Source organism: Micromesistius poutassou (genome assembly GCF_964030765.1).
Source record: "Micromesistius poutassou genome assembly, chromosome: 12".
NCBI classification, from domain to species: domain Eukaryota; kingdom Metazoa; phylum Chordata; class Actinopteri; order Gadiformes; family Gadidae; genus Micromesistius; species Micromesistius poutassou.
In genome coordinates, this window is record NC_140282.1 from 9,784,301 (window position 1) to 9,806,613 (window position 22,313).

General features: G+C 48.4%; 1 protein-coding gene across 1 annotated transcript in view; it reads right to left on the minus strand.

Annotated features, from left to right (window-relative positions):
* The window catches only part of LOC311356172 (insulin-like growth factor 1 receptor), a gene marked incomplete at its 5' end in the record, with an annotated part of 28,415 nt that extends 10,307 nt beyond the window's left edge, over positions 1–18,108 (minus strand). Inside the window, 4 exons of the mRNA XM_084475930.1 lie at positions 7–143; positions 639–942; positions 12,878–13,444; positions 17,991–18,108. Coding sequence (XP_084332056.1) covers positions 7–143; positions 639–942; positions 12,878–13,444; positions 17,991–18,108 — 1,126 coding nt within the window. The remainder of the gene's footprint in view (positions 1–6; positions 144–638; positions 943–12,877; positions 13,445–17,990) is intronic.
* Positions 18,109–22,313: the final 4,205 nt, after the last annotated feature.

Below are 22,313 nucleotides of genomic sequence, written 5' to 3' on the forward strand. Positions count from 1 at the left end.
ACTCACGTCCTCTGCGGATGTTGATGTGCAGGTTGCCTTTGATAACGGTGCAGCCTTTCAGCGACTGGGCAGCGTCCACTGAGTCGATGACCTTCTCCTCGCAGTACTTATCACACAGACCATCGCAGGCCGAACACAGCATGCTGCGGGAGACACGCACCATAACACATCGCTACTGATCAGAGACAAACACCACAACATATCAGAGACACGCACCATAACATATTATTACTGATCAGAGACAAACACCACAACATATCAGAGACACGCACCATAACATATCGTTAATTATCAGAGACAAACACCATAACATATCGTTAATTATCAGAGACAAACACCATAACATAACGTTAATTATCAGAGACAAACACCATAACATATCATCACTTATCAGACACGGATGGAAGGCGCACAGGAAGGCCACTGCAAATAGACACACAAGCCGTGACATATCACACCGCAGACAAAGATCGTACAGACGCAGAGAAATAACAGATCCCATCGCAGACCAAACACAGCAGAACGTAAACAACACAGAGCGGTTCACAACACAGACCAACGTCACAGGCTATCAAACCGTCCCTCGCGTTAGCGATGGCCAGCGGCGGCGGCGCGGGAGCGGGGCCGGAGTGTCTCACCTGTCAACGGTGGAGCGCGTGAACCCCGAGGGGCACTCGGACATGCACTCCCCGGCATGGATGACGAAGCGGTCGAAGTCGGGCAGGTGCACCCGGGAGCAGAGCTCGGCCGTGATGCAGCGCCAGCCCTCGAAGCGGTAGGTGCCGGCGGGGCAGTCGGGGACGCAGCGGCCCTCGTGGTGGTAGTGCATGCACGCGGCGCAGGCCGTGGCGTCCGCCGCCACTGAGCAGCCGCCCAGGCACTGCGGGTGGCAGCACTCCCCTGCCGCTGTGCACGCCCGCCGTGCGCACGCCTCAGGGCATTCTTTGAGAGAGAGAGAGAGAGAGAGAGAGAGAGAGAGAGAGAGATGAGAGAGAGAGAGGAGAGAGAGAGAGAGAGAGAGAGAGAGAGAGAGAGAGAGAGAGGAGAGAGAGAGAGAGAGAGAGAGAGATTACATACATGCAGTGTTTGACACTCGTGATGTGTTGGCAGGCTGGGAGCTAGCATGCTGGTAGAGGTTGCCCTATACTTTTAAGCTAAAGGTTACACCCTTCGGATATTTGCAGAATGTAGAGCTAGAACATGACTCTAACTAGAAGGAGGCAACTCTACGAAGATAGTTTATGACAGTAAATTATGACCGCAAGTCAAAACATGCAGAGTCAGTGTTGTTTTGATTGCCTGATGCTCCCTGAGGCAAGGAGTTGGACACCCTCTGAAATAGTGGCTTCAGCACAACAAGTGTTCTCAATAGTGTTTCACGCCATATCAACCAATCACAACCAATCTTTGTAGTGGTCAACAAACATTTGTGAAATTCTAGTTTCGAACAAAGGGATACATTTTTGGTTCATTCAGACGACAGTATTTAGGCACTAACGAAAACAAACTAGCGTTTGCTTTCGCAATGAATATCAGCCTGGCCTTTGCTTGTCGGAAAGTGATTACCACATATGGGCACAGCCTAACATTGTTAAACTCGAGCCAATCAGATTCAAGGGACACTCTCGCTCTTCGTTCTTGCCGAATATAAAGGTTTGAAGCAAATTAAAAGATATTCTGCTCTGAGAAAAGCCTTGGGTGCAGATTTCTGGTCAACTTTCAACATAGTTACTCAGTCTACTGAGGATTAAAGCATTTGATTGTTGCTTTCCTCGGAGGCTGCCATTGTTCGCTTTGTTTTTATTGGAGAGGCGACGCACTCGTTCAAACTCACTCCCCCGAGCACTGATTGGACCCATCATATTTACATGTTGGGAGAGGCTTTTGATAGGCTTCAATTAAATACCATTTGATATCAATAACCCCAACTGGTTAGCCAATACCAATAAAGCCATCTCAGACGTGACGTAAAGACAGAACAGAGCACTGCCATTTGAAGTTAAAACAGCAGGATTAAGATAATAAAACAAAAACAGGTTCTCAAATCCTGTGCCTTGAGAGTCCATAGTTCCGCGGATCCAGTCCATGTTTTGCAGGTGTCTTCAGTCCAACTCTCTCATCCAGTGTTTGGGTCACAATAAGTCAGTGCTTATTGTAGCAGAGCAGGGGAAAAAGTGACTAGGGGAGGTCCAGTGGCAGGACTGGTAATATTTAGGACCATGGCTCTTTGTGCTACCTCCACCCCACTACTGTGGTTGCAACCAGATGGAGCATGTTCTCATGGTACACAAGAATGATCGACTGTAGGTGAAGGACGGCCGAGGTACGTCATTGATTAGGAATGGTTGAGTTTCTATGTAATGTTTGCAATGGTTGTGTTTAGGTATAGGGGTAGAGAGAGTCAAGATAGGTAAGGGTTTATTGTGGTTGAGTTTAGATGTAAAGTCGCAATGGTTATGTTAAGGTATATGGGTAGAGAGAGTTTAGTTAGGTGAGGGTGTATTGTGTTTAAGTTTATAAGTACCTTTATAGGTACGAGGAAAGAGTCAAGTTTTGTGAGGGTTTGGTAAAGGTCAAGTAAGTCCGGTGCATCATTGCGATTGAGCAACAGAGAGGTCCTTCTGGAGGCCCCCACACTGCTGAGTCCGTCTGATGTCAGGAGCCAGCCCAGACTCACTCTCCTGTCCCCGGGGCCCACACTCCCCTGGTCCCAGGGCCCCACACTCAACTGGTCCTAGGGCTCCACTCTGACAGACAGAAAGACAAACCAGTCTCACAATTGAAAGAGCATCCACAACGACCAAAGACAAAGGCAACCTCCGATTGGTTGAGTCCTTCCATCCTCTAAAAGAGTCAATCTGATTGGTTGAGGTATGCCTTCGTACTGTTTATAAAGAGCAGCAGATTGGTTGAGGACGGCACGACACCAGTATCTGGTGATTGAACCCCGAAGACCGCATGCACAGTTTGTGGTGAATGAAGATGCTAATGTATACCAGACTGCTAGCCTCATTCAGTTCCCACCTGTATGTGGGTGAGTAGTCTCGACCGGCGAGCAGACCCTGCAATCTGCAAGGGAGTTACTTCACACAGTGGGGGTTATGAAACGGCGTGACAAATTTATAGTCACAGAAACTATTTAAAATTCCGTCATATATATATATATATATATATCTACACGCCCGGCCTAACCCCTGTGCAATTGTGTGTAATATTCCTGCTTAGTTTCATCATAGTGGCACAGATGTCAAGGCAACGCAAAGTTCATGAACTCCGAAGACATTCCTGCGTGCAGCACAGGTGACAAACACCGCAGAGTGATAATACACCATTATATTAACGGTGTATTATCGCTGTCACACACACACACACACACACACATACACATACACACACACACACACACACACACACACACACACACACACACACACACACACACACACACACACACAGAGAGAGAGAACAGGACAAGGTTAAACAATAAGATGTAGAGAGCAAAGCGAGAGCGAGAGAAAGGCGGGCTGAGAGTCTTTAAAGGAGGTCAGCTATGCGTGGAATTTACTCTCTGGCTCGCGCCCTCTCTCACAAACACCCCAGCAGAGCGCAGAATCCAGGTCAGTTTAGTTTAAAAAGGTCACTGGTCAGGTGTCATTCCACCAAACTGCTTCCTCACATAACCACCAATCAGAGTGCTCGGCCCATAGCAGCCCCTCACTGATGGGGTAGGATTGGTGTACACCCAGACCCAACGAAGACTAGTATTTATGGGTGGACCCTCATGGAATGATTGGACTTCAGGGGATGTGGGTTGTGATGTTACAATAAAAAAAAGGACAGGAATGTTTATATTCCCTGGGTTGGGAATTCATTTCTGGTTTGGATTTGCTGTGTAGTTTAAAAGGTTTTGAACATACAACCCAGGTTGGGGTGGACAGGTATGTGACAGGTATGAGGGAAATGTTCTGCATTCCTCCAGTAAGTCTGTCACCTGTCTGTCTGAGGAGCCTGAGAGCTGGCACACAATGTTCTCACTTTCTCTCCCCGGGAGAGGAGGGGCGGGGAGGTAGAAAAAAGAAAAAGAAAGATTCTGAGGTAAAGTAGATGAGAATAGAACAGGACCTTATTCCACCTGCAAAGACTATGGTCTTCTGATTGCATTTTAACCAACGTAAAAACTTTGTATTGCTCGCTATGGATGATGTTGTATCGGTAAATGTGGCTCTTGGGAATGAGGACTAGCCTCAAGTTTATTGTCATGTGCATGTTAATAACAAGTAGCAGTCAGGAATGCAATGAAATTCAGGAATTCCAGGCTTCCGCAACAATGCAGACGACTAACCAACAGTGCACCAGTTCTACATGTTGTTGTGTTACTGGCTGGAATCATGCCGCTCAGCGGTTGGTTTATATACTGGTTTGCAGCCTCCCTGCTCACTGGATGTATGCCTGACTGTGCGTTTATGTTTGCGTGTGTGTATGGCCATGAGTGAGTGCTGGCGTGCCTGATACCTCCTCACCCGCAATCTCCTATCTACTGCCTCCATCTGCTGGAGCATGAGAACCACCTGAGACAGCATCTACCCGTCTATCTGACATCTACCCGTCTATGAGACATTTACCTTGCTATCTGATCCTTAGAAGTCTCCCTAGACAGACCTACCGTGTTGTGACATCAACACAACAACAATGTGGTGAATGCTCACCGTATGGCCGTTCTGATGATGGCTGCCGTTACCTCAACTGAAGCCTTGGCGTGAAGCGTTCTCAGTCGTCTAGCGGCCTTACATATATATTTTATCACTGGGATATTCAGGCGAAGTGTAACCTAGCCTACTACCAGCAGTCCACAAACATGCATGGATGTAAAAAAAAAAAATTCATATTTTTGTATTTATAGTTTTTCATTCAAGACAAAACTATAACAGTATATTCTTATATTTGGGCTCACCCATACAAAAAACATCTAGTCTATATAAAATAGTGCTTACCAAGCTGTTCAAATCCCGGGTACATGTGTATCAGGTACCGCGTACCTATGGCAGCGCATCACCCACAAGTAGATGCAACTAGCGTAGGCCATCAACCAGGGGTAGATGGACCTACGGTAACCCATCAACCAGGGGTGGATGGACCTATGGACCATGGTAGCCAATCAACCATGGGTAGATGGACCTACGGTAACCCATCAACCATGGGTGGATGGACCTACAGACCATGGTAGCCCATCAACCATGGGTGGATGGACCTACGGTAGCCCTTCAACCACGGGTAGATGGACCTACGGTAGCCCTTCAACCAGGGGTGGATGGACCTATGGTAACCTATCAACCAGGGGTAGATGGACCTACAGTAACCCTTAACGCTATCTTAAGCACTTTGTCTTGACATGGTAAAAGGCTGTATGTTTGCACTTCCTCTAAAGAAACGCTGCAGGCGTCTTCCTTCTCTCTCATGCCGTGAATTAGCACATCACCTCTTCGAACAGCGCTGAACGGCGAAGGTAAACAACGTGTCACCGGGGGCAACAAAACTCCGCCCCCATCACCTCCCCTGCCGCCCCCCGCATGGCGGCCGCGGCCTCTGATGATGTCAGCACATGTGTGCTGGAAGGGGAAGGAGGTGTGTGTCTAGACATGGTAGATTACAACACAGATAAACGCGTGAATGTCTCTCTCAGCAGGTTGTGATTCACACTCGCTGATGTCGACGCGAGCTGACACTTCAACCTTCAACTTGTTTTCAACCGTTCCTCAGAAGCTGGCAACAGTAAAATTTGCAATAGAATTAATTTTGGATTGACAGATGATGAATAAATATGCTCAAGAGTTAGAAATAGTAATTTTCTTGGCGAGACCATTTAAATAATCAGTACGGTCAGTTCAGGGCAAGCTGCAGTAGTCAGCAAGTCAACGCACTCGGTTAGTAAACCAGTTAACCTGCCTGTCAGTCAGCGAGTTAGTTAGTTAACCAATCAGTCAGTGGTGTGTGTGTGTGTGTGTGTGTGTGTGTGTGTGTGTGTGTGTGTGTGTGTGTGTGTGTGTGTGTGTGTGTGTGTGCCTTCATGTCGTGTTTATCCAACAGTCTTGGTCTGGAGACAACAAAGACCACTATTATCCACGCTCTTCATTCACAGCCTAATTGCCTGCTGACCGACCGGTCTGGAGCGCCCAGCGGCCCGTCGCTGCGTCGCGTCCCACAGAGGGAGCTCAGATGCTGGGCATGACACACCAGTGAACCCTGGCTCCACATACAAACAGAGTGCTCACAAACACCGGCCTTCAAACACAGTGTTTAGAAACCAACCACAAAAACAAATGGAGGGGGGGGGGGGGGGGGGGGGCGGAGAAGCTGAGATGTTTACACCCAGGAGTCCGGCACAACGAGAACAACAGAATAAGTGAGGACAGCACATGGGCCAGCGGACGGAGGCTGGGCCCTGGGTGTCTGCTGAACTGGAGAGGACTGTTGTCTTGGGACAGTGAAGCAGCTGACAACAATAATGTGTAATCGCCGTGTTGGGACGTGACCCTGTGCTGTATGGGTTATACGTCCATGACTGGTCTGGTCCTAAAGTGATCCAACCCTGGTCTAACTCTGAGTCTGAAACAAATCCATCTGTGGTCAAACCCCCCCGCATCCGACAGAGGTTTAGTCCTGGTCTAAGAGCAGCAGTGCACGTCTGGTCCAACTATGGTGTTAAAGTGCCAAAGTGAAACGTACAGCTGGAGATGATGTATAAATACGGTCCATTAGTGCTTTAAAGTCTGCCATGGCTCCAGCCAACTGTCAGTATGGAATAACTCAGTCGTAAGACCCACGGTCGTTCCCGACCGTCTCGCAGACGATACGATAACAGAGCATAACTCCATGTTCGTGTCACACTGTTTATGTCATGGTCTTCGCCTGTGGACAAAATAAGCCGTCCTGGCCTATCGATCACTGAATCAATGTCACCATCATCTTTGATCTGGCCGTCGCCTAAACAAATGGGGAAGTATTGTGTCTGTGGAGACGCCGCTCACAGCGTTCCCAGCTACTGATTCCCCATTAGGTGTGTTGACAGCTGGTGGCAGCGGCGTGATGAACAGGCAGTCGAGAACAGCCGTGGCCCCGGGGCCAGGAAACACAGAGCAGGGGGAGGGGCTTCTCTAGGGGTTTCACTGTTAGAAAACATCCGAATGCTCTCAAAAGCAACTGGGACAAAAAATATAAAATACTTCATAAATCAAAACATGGGAAATGGGTCTTTATTAATGAATGTTGAATTTGCATATTTCTTTATCGTCTTTTGTCATAGTGGGATTCTGCTCTTGTAATGAATGCACTTAAATGGCACCCTAAAACATAGGAATGCACCCGCCCTTTTCTTATGTAACTCGTGTTTCCTATGTTACTTATGTTAAGTCCCATGCTGCTGTTGCATTTATTGGCCCCTTTGAAGATTGATTGTGGCAATACTACAGAAGGGAGATGCAGCAGAACGCACGCCCCGGGGCTGTGTGTCATGGCTGGCTGACAAGGTGTCTCGGCAGGACTGAAGGGCGGCGCTTTGATGGGAGAGCCTACATTAACACCCTCTGGGAGACAGAGTGAGATTACACATGGTGCATTGTGCCGTTTTTCTCATCAAGCGGGGCCCATGTGAATGTTGTAACTGTAAGAAGCCTTGACATTCCTCAGTGTTTACGTTAGTGTTTACCCGAGGTTGAAGATGGAAATATCTCTGGAATGTGATGAGGACAGGCCTGAGACAGGATACCGTCTATCTGAGGGCAGCCTGCCTCGTCCCTGAATAGGGCCCGGACTGGGCCCGAGGCTCCGTCTAGCCTCTACCTAGCCTCCGTCTGGCGGCTGCATAGACAAGCCATAACCCAAGAACCTGTTTAACCCCTGCCTTCCACTACCTATCCCTGACTGGCCCCTTGCCAAAACGCAGAACCGAGAGTTCAACTGGGTCTCCACAGAGGCTTAACATGAAATGACGGTGGCTGGAGACACCGGCTGTGCACAGAGCTCCATTGAAGCTCCTGTGCCTGGGAGCAGCAGTTTTCCCTCCCTGTGTGTAGTGGTGCTCCGGGAGCCATAATGACAGAGGAGCCTCGATCAAAACCAAACCACTAATGTTCTCCAGGGAGTTCCAGGAATGGGTGGGACCGCTCCCTAAAATAATGGGGGGGTCCGAGTCATGCACCGTGGCTCTGGTTTACTGTGACATCCCTACAATTACCCACCCCCACCCCCTGAGAGAGAGAGACACACACACACACACACACACACACACACACACACACACACACACACACACACACACACACACACACACACACACACACACACACACACACACACACACACACACACACACCTGAGGAAAGACAAGTGGGAGGGAGGGAGTCTTGTGTGTTTGTGTTAATGATGGCAGATTATTTAATATTGTCATTTACAGTCTCAGAGTGTAGCCGTGCCATCGTTAAATGAAGAGGTAGACTAACCAAGTACCAGTGTTACAGTCTGCATCCAGGAGTGGAGTTAGAGGGGTGAGGCTGGAGGAGTGAGGTTAGAGGGATGAGATTGGAGGAGTGCAAGTTGGAGTGTTAAGTTGGAATAGTGATGTTAGAGGGGGGAGGTTGGAGCAGTGCACGGTTGGAGGAGTGAGGTTGGAGGGATGTATGGTTGGGCAAGTGTGAGGTTGGAGGAGTGAAGTCAGAGGGATGAGGTTGGGTAAGTGTGAGGTTGGAGGGTGAGGTTGGACAAATGTGAGGTTGGAGGTGGCATGTGATGATGGAGGAGTGTGAGGTTGGTGGAGTGAGGATGGAGGAGTGTGAGGTTGAAGGGTGAGGTTGGAGTGTGAGGTTGAAGGGTGAGGTTGGAGGAGTGTGAGAGTGGAGGAGTGTGAGGTTGATGAGTAGGAGGCAGGAGGGGTGGGGTAGGAGGTGGGGTTAAAGGGGGTGAACAGAGATACACAGACAGAGAAGCAGCCGAATCCAGCCGAGTTCAGCAGCCCTGTCTCACTGAGCAAGACACTCCGCTCCCCAGACAACGCTCACCATGGAAAAGAGCATTAGCTGGCTTAATAAGCGACAGCCTGTTCCGTCTAATGCCCATGGCTCTGCCCCCCATCCCCCACATACACACTCAATTAATCTCTGATGTGATTAGAGCACTGATCACATCCATGTCGGTATAATAAGATGGATATCGATAAACTCCTGTTGCATTCGGCTCAGGGCATACATACTGCTTGTGATATAACACCACACACACTTCCCGTCTCTCCGCCCTACAGACCATGGTGTAAGCGTAACAAAAAGGCTGGTGTTGTTCCAAGCCCACCGTAGCCTGTCCAGCTACGATGGTCGAAGGCCGACTGAACAGACTACGATGACATAAGAAACGACCAGACGACTATGCCGTCATAACAGACTGGATAGACTCGGATGACGAAGACAGACTCTTGTGTCCCACGCAAAATGACAGCGACGAGGTCACGAGCACGCCACCAGCCCGGCGAGTCGTCTACGATGTCAACAGCGTAGTGAATGGACACGATGTCATGAGCCAAATTAAAATAATGATGCCGAAGACAGACTGCAAAACACACAACTGTGCCACCAGCGGCCCGTTGAATAGACAATGATGTCACCCGGTCATGTGTTGGTGGTTGTTGTGGCAACACGCCGTAGCGGTGAAGATGGGATATGTCATTATCCTCCAGGGTAATTGTTCCCAGCCATGAGGACGGATTGATCCGCTCTGTTTTCACTTTAAGAAGAACTTTCACAACCACCGTTCAAATCAAACGCAAGAGTTTACACAATGGAGCTATGGTGGTGCCCGATATACCCAAGATGCACCTCTTTCAACCTAGAATAGAACTGGAACAATATAACCACTATGAAGTTAAATCTGTCGTCATTAACCAGATCTGTCGTAAACGCTAAACTTGGGAGGACCCAGCGACCAATCACTGCGCAGCCCTGCTGCAGGAGCCGTCGTTAAGTCGGTGTTGCTGCACGCCATCAGCGACACAACGGCCGCGGTGACTTTACTAGAAAGTGGTTGGTAACAAGTTCCTACCGGTTGTAAACAGCCCACTGCCTCAGGGCTTCCTGTACTCCCTGTTGTTTTGGCCAGATCTTCCCCTCCACTGCCGTCCTACATCAAGCACATCCGGCAGGCACACACACACACAGACACACACTTTGTTCACCCTTCAACTCACCCGGGAACACACACTTTATTGACCTTCCTCTCACCCAAAACACACTTTATTCACCTTTCATCTCACTCGGACACACACTTTATTCACCTTTCATCTCACCAAAACACGCTTTATTCACCCTTCATCTACACTGACACACACTTTATTCACCTTTCATCTCACCCGGGAACACACACTTTATTAACCTTCCATCTCACTCAGGAGCACACACTTTATTCACCTTTCATCTCACCCGGAGGCCGGGCCCACTCTTTATTCACCCTTTACCCCAGTATTCCTCTTAACATCCAGGATCTGCTTTCAAAACGGTTTCTCATTAAAAACTGGTTTTAGACCCACAAACAAATAGCATGATATTTTCATGTTTTATAACATGAAGCCTCATAACCATGAGATAGGGTTCACAAATTACTATCAGCAGATAATATAAAACGAAACAAGGGACATGATCTAACTAAGAATGTGTACGTACGTATGTATGTGCTGGTGTATTGTTGAGGACAGAAGGAAGTGCAGTGTCATGTGTGAAGTTAGGGTTAGGATGAGCGTTTTTCGAAAAAGCTGCAAGCAGCATTACTGGAGCACCAAGCAATCAGCCCATTACCAATGGGCACCATAGCTTTTAAACACATGACACCACCAGGCCTGGAAATTTTTTTTCATGTTTTTAATGTATTCAATAATCCAGGGGAACCACTGGAGAGGATCTGACCGCGTCCTTCCAATGGTCTCTCTGCTTGCACAGACCAACCAATGGGACAGCCCCGTGGCTGTGTGGAGCTTTTATGAATGAGTGGAGGCTGGAAACACCAGCTGCTTATTGATCTGTTCGACCTGCAGCACACAGCGCTGGTGCTCTCCCATTACATCAAGCTCACATCCGATCCATGGACACCAGGAAATACCACAGCTACACGCCACCGTGGCCCGCATCGCAGAGCAGACGGTTCGTGACAGCGCGCGACAGTCGGGACCCAGGGTGACCCAGCTCAATGGGTACAGCCCGCACATGCTGCCGAGAATCCTGCTGTGATTGGCTGGCACATTCTGTTTAGTAAACAAGCCCATCTAACAACCCCATCTCTAACCCAATACCTTAACCCTCTCTAACCTAATACCTAAACCTCCCTAACTTAATAAGGTAAAGTTAATCCATTTCTAAACATACCTTAACGCAATCGTCTCCAGCCTCATATCTAAACTGAACCATATCCAACCTAAAACCTAAACTTCACTGCATCTCTAACCTAATACCTTGACTAAACCATCTCTTAACCAATACCTTAACACAACCATATTATCCAACCTAAAACCTCAACTTAACCCTCTCTAACCTAATACCTAAATTGAACCATGTGTGATTCCAAGCAGCACAGGTGGATCTCACCAGGCCCAATTCACAAAGCAGGCGTCTTTGTACTAAACGCAAGCTGGGTGGTGTAACTGAATGCCCGTGGGTGACAGGGAACAAGGGGACAGTATATTAGGTGACAGACCGTAAAAGTGGAAATAACAGGCATCAAAGTAGTAGAAAAATAAGTAATAGCCAGGTTGGCTTTGAAATGTTTCAGAGTGGAAGACAGTTAAGAGTCGGCTCACACTATTGAGGAACATATGCAGTCACTCGCACACACTTCAGAGCTGTTAGAGTAATGTGTTTGCAGTGAGAAAAGGTTCCATGATTTCCAGGTACTGACGACCAACCTCTTCCAGTCTGTTGCTTCCAAAGAGTGTGTGTTTGATCGTGTATGCGTGCGTGCTAGTGATGGGTCGTTTGCGAACGAATCAGTTAGAATGAACGACTCTTTAACAAGAACAAACCGACCTGATTCCCCGTTTCAGTTCTCTCTCGTTTGTCTTGTTCGTATCGTTCGTTCTCCGAGACTCGACTCCCAGACCCATCCATTAGTCACTGAGTCGCTGACACTGACTGGCGAGTCGCTGTTCGTTCACTGACTGTGTTAAGTGGTGAAGACTGGAGTTTTGAGACGTCACGAGAGTCAGTAGGGCAACAACATCCCAATTCTGAACATGAAGCGCTCCTCAGCTGAAGGAACTTAGTTAATGTTGTGTTGATTGATGACCGTTTGCACCATTGCACGATCGTGATTCGTTTGAGAATGAGAACGAGGGAGGAGCTGAGTCTGACCGACTCAGCTGAGAACCGTGATTCACTGCTACCGGAAACGCGACTGAACGAACGAACAAACGATTCTTCTTGGCGAACTGACCGACATGAACTGAATCAAGCAAACAAATCATGAAATCCACCACTAGTGCGTGCATGCGTGTGCGTGGGTTGTGTCTGGCTGACTCGTCTTTTGGGTTCAGATAATCTTGTTGCTATGTGAGTTCCTGTTTACACTCATTCTATATCCAATATGAGATAGCAGTCACACACACCAAGATTAACACCTGCCATCACCAAATGGTTGGTTTCAATTGACAGGGAAATTTCATTCAAAAAGTTAATCACACACACACACACACACACACACACACACACACACACACACACACACACACACACACACACACACACACACACACACACACACACACACACACACACACACACACACACACACACACACACACACACACACACACACAAACAAACAAACAAACAGGGCAGAAGATGTGCAGCCTTACCTTTCTGACAGTGGCTGGAGCTCCAGCAGCGGTAGCTGTAGTTGTGGTTGAACATGGTGCGGCCGCACTGGGGCCGGTTCTCCATGATGCCCGGGCACACGTCGCTGCACTCCTTCGCCTGCTTGTTCCCGGCGATGAAGTTGTTAAACTCGGCGTCCATGATGAGCGACCAGTCCACCGAGTCCAGGTAGCACAGCTCCGGGTTCTTCTCAATGCGGATGGCGCCGCGCGTGATGTTCTTCAGGCTGTACAGGCCCACGTCCTTCAGGCTGGTCATCTCGAAGATCACCAGGGCGTAGTTGTAGAAGAGGTTGCGGCCACGGATGACGCTGAGGTTGGGGAACAGCGTGCTGAGGCTGTCCAGGCCCGAGACGCGGAACAGCAGCAGGTAGTCCGTGATCATGGTGAGCTTGGGGAAGCTGAGCGAGCGGAACAGCTCCTGGTTGGCGCTGTTGCTGTTCTTGTCACCGATGAGCAGGATCTGCAGGTAGCCCTCCACCACCGTGCAGTTCTCCAGCCGGTGGAACTCGCTGATATCGTTGCCGATGTCGATGCTCGGGCCACAGACTGGAGCGAGAGTGAGAGAGAAGCGTGTCAGACAGATATATAGAGAAGAGACACAGAGGGAGTTGTATGTTGAAGTCTGTCAACGAGGCTGGAGGCAGCCAAACAGATCAACATTGTGGTGCACTCACAGTTCATTGTGCGCATAGGACTTTTGAAGAAGAAAAAGAACAAAGCCATGGTCATGTCGTCAAAGGGTGAAACAGGACAGGTATCAAACATGTGCTTGTGCTTTATTATGTACACAGTAACTAGGAACAAAGCCCAGATCAAAAGGGTGGCCCAGGGGCAGGCCGACGGCGGAGACACCCCTCCATCTGGTGGAGGCCCCGCCAGGCTAAGACCAGGGCTGGAGGAGAGGGGGTCCCATTTAAGGCAGTAGACCCATAGTTCTCTACATGTGTTGACATCCCATGTGGAACATCGGCTGCAAGCAAATGTTTTTGTCGTCCACATCTGTATTACGCTGGTATTATCCTTCAACATCATTGCTTTACAAGTCTAGCATGCATCCTCCCAGGAGGCTAGCAGGGTGTTTACATTGATGATCTACAACAGGAATCAGCTGAGACCCTTCACGGTAAGAGACTTGATTAGAGAGTGTGGCCAAGGCATGTACCAGCATGCATAAACACACCACAGGGCAACGGCACCATGGGACGTTCGACTGAAGACGGCTCCTCAGCACTCTAAATCCTCTCCATAACATCAGTCTTCATATATTTCCACTAACAACACAATCTGTACTTTCGGGGGGAAAGAAGTCTGCAGGATGCCATTACAAAGTTCCAATCAGAGCTTCTTTCATTTGGCCCAGAAGTTCACAAGGGAGACTGACAATTTAATAATCCTATGCTCCATATTTGTAGGAATCTCTCTGTATGCTTCTATAGGTTGGTTGTGGTGAGGGCTTGGGACAGTGTTGATTGTCGTAACTTAATTATTTCTTTGTCTGTGGGGGTTGAGTCATATGCAGTATATCCATAGTTGTGTCCGCACACATGTTTTTGTGAGAAAAAGTGTTGCTTGATTATTGATTATTATTAAGAAATAAATCCATTGTATAGGGGCTTTAAGTGGACATCCGCCGTGCTACAGCTGCAGGGACGGGACTGATTACAGGGTAGGTCGGGCTATTTCCTGTAGTAAATACATAACCTGTGTGGAGTTCCTGCAAAATATACTCTGAACAACACTGAGACCTGCCGGTCCCAACCTTAGACTCTAATCACGAGACGACCTTCAGGGCTAATATCCCTTAACGATTGAACAAAAAACATTTAGTAAAAGAAAAGAAAGAAAATGCTTATCATTAGCTCACATGAAATCAGGAGATCTATGAAATTGCACTTAAAAAGAACAGCCGGTCACGGAGCTCAGTCAGAGCCCATCATAGAGGAAGGTTGCGCCAGTAGTGGTTGCCTGGAAACAAGTGCTATCAACAGCTGAATCGCCAACTCAGTTTGTTTCGAGGTAAGCTTACTCAGGACTTGCACTTTAAGAGATTTCCAAATTGGTGGTTGCCTACGGGTGTTATACAGGCCAGAGCTAAAAACGACCAAAGCTCTAGCACAACAACATCTGCCCTAAACACACTCTTGACGTTGTGTGCATTCCAATTATTCCAAAACCCATCACAAATTATGCATATTCCACCAGGCGTGATAAAGTGTTGATAATTACATTTGATTCAATAAACATTTTGGGACATTTACATTTGCCTACACAAACCCTAAAATGTGTGTATGTAACCGGTTGGAGAACCTGGGGCAGTCAGTCAGCCAGGTTCATCCAGTTCAACTGTCACCGTCTAACCCAGGAGCACACTTCAGCCTTCATCACAGTCACACGCACACCGCATGCTCAGCCAATAGTCTGCTCTCCCACTAGAGGGGCGTCAGATCCCTACACCAGACCCCCTTATCATGCTGAATAACCAAGAAAACCTGCTGGCGTCCTGGCTTTGAAGTCCTTCCTAACACCCCAGATCCGGAGAAATCCATTTGATCCCCCCTCCCGTTTCCCCCCCACGAGAGAAAGGCTCCCAGGCCAGACCCTCCCGAAGGACCACACCACGCAGGAAAACATTCATTGTCAACAACAACGGAAACAGGAAGAGCAGAGTTCCGCGAGAGCCCGGCAGGGAATCATCAAGAGGAGTGTTAAGTAATAACTGCCTCATATCCACGTTAATACACACAGCCACTACTGTACTCTCTCACATTTCAAACCAGGACTTTCCCCCTGAGTTTTCAATGCCTGAATGAGATTATGTTGGATAATGATCCTGTTCCGAGCAGTCATCCACCAGTTTTGTTTCCCTGGAGTTGCTGGGGTTGGGTCCAGGTGTGGGGTTACACCTGCTTCCTGGTTGGGTTCGTATGTCATGTGCCTGTGTGGACTGAACAGGAATAGGGCTTTGTTTTACTCCGCTGCTGGATTGGCCACTGTTGGGCTGACCGGATCCAACAGTCTTGGTGAACATGGATTCTAGGCTGCTCTGTGCCTACGGTGGTGACTGCTGTGCCAGGATGTGGGCCATGTGTGGTTCTAAATGGCCTTACTGGGAGATTAGAGAGCAGTTTGGTGGAGGCCTTGAGCATAAATCAGAGACAACAGCGCGCCCATCCTCATCGACTCTGCTGTGTTATGTCTGAGTCTCCTTGGTGGGGAGGCTTTCGAGATAGGCAGCAATCATAGGACAAGAACAGCAAGCATAACAAACATTCCAGCTATGTTCCTTCATTAAGTAACATTTCAAAGAAACGCCTGGACATGTCTCGGGTCTGAAAGCCCAGCCATCAAGGCTGTTACAGTGCTAGCCATGTTTGAACGGTGGACCTTGGTTTAACTTTAACGTTTTATAAATGTTTATTTCTAGAAATCAATATATCTTAGTATTTTGCTTCAAAGAACCGTTTGAAGGGCAGCCTTACTGGCTAGGAATGAGCTTGTTTACCTTAGTTTACCATGGCAACCAGAGGTAACACAGCTGCTTTGGATTTTTTAAATAGTCACACAACGCCGACCTTCATATTCTGTCTATCGGTGTCACCTTTTACTCACTTGGGTACCTGCATACGAAACACTCCTCGAAAGACACCAAGGAAACAAGCAGCTAGCGATATAGGCCAGGGTCCACACATGAATTGCTGGATTTTTGCTGTCTAGTTCACACCATTGACACTATAATGCTTTCTCTGACACACACACACACACACACACACACACACACACACACACACACACACACACACACACACACACACACACACACACACACACACACACACACACACACACACACACACACACACACTCACTCTCTAAAGCCAAATAAGAGACAGCGGAGGAGATGCAGGGCAGGGCAGGAGAAGCAACAGACCCAGGGGCTGCGGAGCCAAGGGGCCGCAGACTGCAGGCTAGGGGCCCACACCGTCCGCTGACAGAAGCCTTACTCTTCACCGGCAAACAGGAACACCTCTGTCCGTTCTGGAGAAAGCTTTAGGCTGGATCTATTTTAAACTCGCCAACCCTCTCATTATGGACGGGAATGGAGGAGGAGGGGGGTAGGGTGGGGATAAGCTAAAAATCATGTCTACAATTGTCCTGAAAACACTCCAAAATACTTGTTTAAGGAGTGTTGAAGGTTAAAGGATGATGAGGACTTACATTGTCCTCAGGCGGCAGAGTCAATCTGTAATAACATCATTTTTTAGGGGACATGACCTGACCTTCTGGGCTATCGTTCTCACAAGACGACCTCACGGGGACGATAAGGGATGGGGGACGGACAGACGGACGACCCTGACGGGAACACAACACCTGCTCTCCGGTCACAGACGACCAGTGCCCCTGTGCGCCGCACTCTGTTTTGTTTAACCAAAGCACAGATCTCAAGGAGATGTCTGCCTGGACAGGGGAAACATTACAGGAAGTAACCAAAACAAAAACACAAAGAACCAGCAAGTTAATCTGCTTCCTGCTCGCTTCCGTTCTCAATATCACACACTGTATACAAAACCCATAACACACACACACACACACACACACACACACACACACACCTTGCCCATTAAACACATTAATAAAGTGAGTGGCAAGAAAGATTACTTTACAGTTAATCAGTGGCACATCCAGGATAACCTTCACGTCCATCAAAAGAACGATGGTTCTACGAAACCACTGAGCTGTGTTGGACACGCCACTACGTCCCTATCTAGAGCTATTAGTGTTGCTCTCGAAGAGATGCAGCATTCCGCATTGCTCCTGTGTGTGTGTGTGTGTGTGTGTGTGTGTGTGTGTGTGTGTGTGTGTGTGTGTGTGTGTGTGTGTCCCTCTGTTAAGATGTAATGGAGATCCAGTGGCATGCCCTGCCATGGAGGTTACCATGCCTACTGGACGCTACTAACTAACTAACTAACGTAAGGCCATCGGGGCAGCGCTGCATCCCACCTCGGCCGATGACCACACGCCCGGAGACCACCACAGAGGGCTCCGGAGCCCCGTTTCTATAGGAACCGACGTCAGTGGAACACCGTATACGTACTTTCTCCATTGGCGGGCCGAATGCAGCGCGTGGACAGACCCAGGATCAGCAGGAGCCAGCAGAACAAGGTCAGCGGATCTCCCTCCGTGAGACGACACCTGGTCCCCGGCCGACCCATCCTCCTACCCGGGGCCGTGGGCGGGTGTGCGCACACGGGGTAGCTCCTCTGTGATGAGGGGGGGTAAGCCCGTGGTCACGCGGGGGGCAGAGACACACACAGACACACACACACGCACGCACGGGTCGTTCTTCGGCAGCGACCCGGTGGCGCTGGCGGGTCTGATGGACGGGGGGGGGGGGGGGAGCACGGCTAGCTTAGCTTAGCTCAACTGGCTCTCACGCACGAGTCCCAGTGTTCGTCTCGTGCTGCTGCTGTGGAATGTCTCGGGAGAGAGAGAGAGAGAGGGGGGGGGGGGGGGGAGTGTGTAGAGAGAGAGAGAGCGGCGGACTCCGTCGATCCGCGCCGAAAATCACCGATTTATCCTTCGGGCGATAAATCGTGTTTTAATCGGCATAGTCGTGGCGTGTTCGTGCGCTAACGGCAGAACGACGCGGTACCGAAAAACGGTGCCGAAAAACTCGCATCGCGAATCCCTTTGCGTTCGACCGCATCCTCCGACTCCATTTCTTGAAATGCCAGCCTCGGAGAGAGGCTGAAAATAGCGGGCAACCGATTAAAAAAAACGGGGTAAATAGGTGTTGGAGAACGCCAGACTACGGTCCGTAGTGCGGGGAACACACGAACGAACGGGAAAACAACCTCCTCATCGGAAACACACCCAGACACACACAGTTAATCTCCGATATATGCCCGTCGCAGTCAGGTCCTGGGTAGCGTGTTCAGCACCAGCAGCCTCCCCCCCACCCCCCGACGTCTTCGCTCCGTTTTAGTTCGTGCACGCATTGGCGAATTCGCGGCGAATTGCGTCTTCGTTTCACTGGGGAAACCGTGGATGGACGATGGCGAAATGTATTATAGCTGAGGTATATTCGCCGTGTGCTGATCCGAGACGGCCGGGTTGTTGTGGAGGGCTGGAGGCTCTGGTTGTGTTGTGCTGCTGCTGGTCGACGGCTGTGAGCGCTGTGAACTCCCCGCCGCACACCGTGGGATCCGCGCTGTAAACAAGCGGCAAGTCGCACCGCTCCACTGACTGCGACGCTTTACGACCGGGGTGGGACAGAAAAGACGGATCCCGGGGTCTGGTATCGGGATTGTTTTGCTTTTCCCTGCACAGACAGGTATACTGCAAGCCTTGAAAACAGTCCAGACTGCCGCCCGCCTGCCCACAGATACACCGTGTAGGCTTTATTATAGACATTATTGTGTGTTATTAAAATGGTGTTCCAACGTGGTCTCGTCGCTCTGATTTAATTTAATTGTAATGGTGTGATAGGTAATAGGACGGCTGATTTGTATTATTTATGTTGGAATTTAATCTTTGGTTGGCAGCTTAATGGTATTATGTTTTTTTTTTAAATATAGGCTACCATTTATGTTTATTAACAGGATAATTGGCCTAGTGAATGATAAGACTATCTGCCGCTATCGCATCCAGACATCCATATCTGCGTTGTATAGACTGGCAGACTGACACGGGATTATGCTTTTGTGATATGCGGCCAACGTTTATTTCAGAACCAAAACCCCAAGCTGTAAACAGTAGTTTGGGGTAAACATGGAGCCGCCGTTGCACATCCAGGATCCCTCTCCATCTCCAGTCTCCTGAGCTTTGTGTGACCAGAACCAGAATACATGAGACTACTCACAGCGTGCTCGGCACTGCTCCCTGGTGGACATATATAAGGACTACTGTCCTTTCTTAATGGAAGGTCGCCACTCAACCCGTTGCTGTTAAACCCTACATAACTGACTACTGTTAGTTCATGTCAAGTGGCTCATTGTGAATAAATAATATGGACTTGCTTTGTTCACACTGGAAAGTGTGGAAAGGGGCTGTGTTTCATAAGGGAAACGTCGGTTCGATATTTCACAAAGGCATCATATTTGAGAGATTACAATGAAAGGATAAAAATCATAGGACAAGTCCGTGTGACTTTCCCTGCAATTAGAGGCCGCCTTCATAACTTTAAATAGGGCCGCAGAGACAGCGAGCGCCGCATTACCTCATCCCTGGCAAGACGTGCCCGGCTTCCGTTATACAATTCCCACAATTAGGAGCGGGAAAAAACATTCAAACCGAGCCGAATTGTGGAAGGCCACCCACTTCAAACGCACGGGAGTCGCCGTCTTCAACAAGTACATACTGTACCCGCAGGACCCCGCGGGGCGTGCTGCTGGATTGCCGTGTCTGTCTACTTGTATTTGTGAAAACCCTCAATGAACGGGAGCCCCGTGCCCCGTGTGAAACCCTCTATAAACAGACTCCCTAGAGGCCGCCGGCGACGGAGAGCCCACCGTGGAGCCCACCTACCTCGAAGCCCATCCGTCGAGTCAATTCATCCGCCGCGCTCATGCGGAAAGCGGCGCGTTGACCAGCCAACCAGGGTCGTGTATGCTAATGAGCGCCGCGCCTGTTGGGGGGTTTTCACTGCGCCCATGCAAGAGGAACGGAATTCAGTCTGGAAACAAAACGCGGATGGGGATCGAATAATGGAGGGACACGACGACATATGTCGCGTTAATGATGGAGCCCCCCCCCCCCCCCCCCCCCCCAAACACACACACACACACACACACACACACACACACACACACACACACACACACACACTGGATATTAGAGCTGCATAGAGGGGCTCTGAGACCCGGGCAGTCTGCATCCGTTTATAATAATGATTGTTTTATAAAGACGTTTGAACAGAGACGTGAACACGACCCAGGGGGCTTGGGGGTCGCAGGAATGGGGGGTCCCCATTCCTGGACTGATCCGGAGCACATGGACACAACTCCACACAGTTGGGTCATTAAAAGGTTTCACAGGAACAATTCAAAGTGCATCATGTTAACAGAAAGTTCAAACAAAATAAAGTGTGAATAAAGTAGCCTTTGTGGTTACTTTCGTGAGGCCTACTATCACTACTAGACATAATACTACTCTAATACTTTACTGCTACTACTATACTCAACAACTAATATACTCTACTACTAAGACAAAAACTCTTCTGCTACTACTATTGTAACTATTATTTATTATTACATGACAAGTAATACGAGTAATTGTCACTATAGAATAAATAGAATATACATATGAACGCCTGACAGACAGTATCTAGACCAAACTTTTCCAAGAGAGCATTATTCAGGCATAAATTGAGAACCAATTAATTAATTGATGAATGAATCGGATGCCCCACTAAAGTGTTCAGGAGACAATGTCCAATATTACATTACGGTTATCGCTACAAACAGGTCTCAAAGTCATTTATTAATGTAAGCATATTTATAAATAGATTTACAGACGGACAGATAAATAGATACACAATCTGATAGAGAAAGATGAATCCGCCCCAGACTACTGCCACTGCCCCCTAGTGGCCATCTTGCACCATTACACTTAAATGGTAGATGCGAAGCGAGGATACTTCTGAAAACAGACTGCTAGTCGAAACACTATCGTTCAACCCTCACAAGAAGACCCCGCACATAGTTTTTGTTTGTCTTTTTTTTAATATCGGCATTATGCGTTAACGACCACAGAGTTTGAAAGCCCTCCTAATATGGTGCTGCAAATAATGTATACAGGTAACCAGATGTAAATAAAACAACGCCAGACCAGTGTTGCCAGATTGGGCCAGATTGTGCGGGAAATATGGCCCAATCTGGCAACACTGCACCAGACCCGACGGAAACTGTAAAGACAACTGTAATTAGGTCAAAGGAGAGTTCCTGTTGGGTTGATTTGGCTTCAAGGAATCAATTTAATTCCTGACCTTGAAGAATTTCTTGATTTATTTTCATAACGTTTCCGCCAATATATAGTCCCTCGTTTCTAGAAATCAATAAATAATTCGAGCATGTGTTTGTTCTAACTAATAAATTCCCAGCCAACCAATGAAGGGATGTTTATATGCATAGAAGGAGGATAAACAGGACTGTAGTTACTTGTGTTAGTAAGTAACGAACAAAGCCTATTTGTATACACTGCAACCTATATTAAATTGAATGTGGTATTGAATATATAACGTTCTCCTTATAGATAAATTATGCGTAAAATATATATGATGATGCAAGATGGTTATCAGAAATGTATTATTTATTATTTATTTCTTTCTTACGTCCATCAACGTTCTGCTGACCTTTATTTTGAAAAACAGCTCTTGTTTAGAACGGAAGTCTCGACTTCGACTTCCGCTGGGCTGACG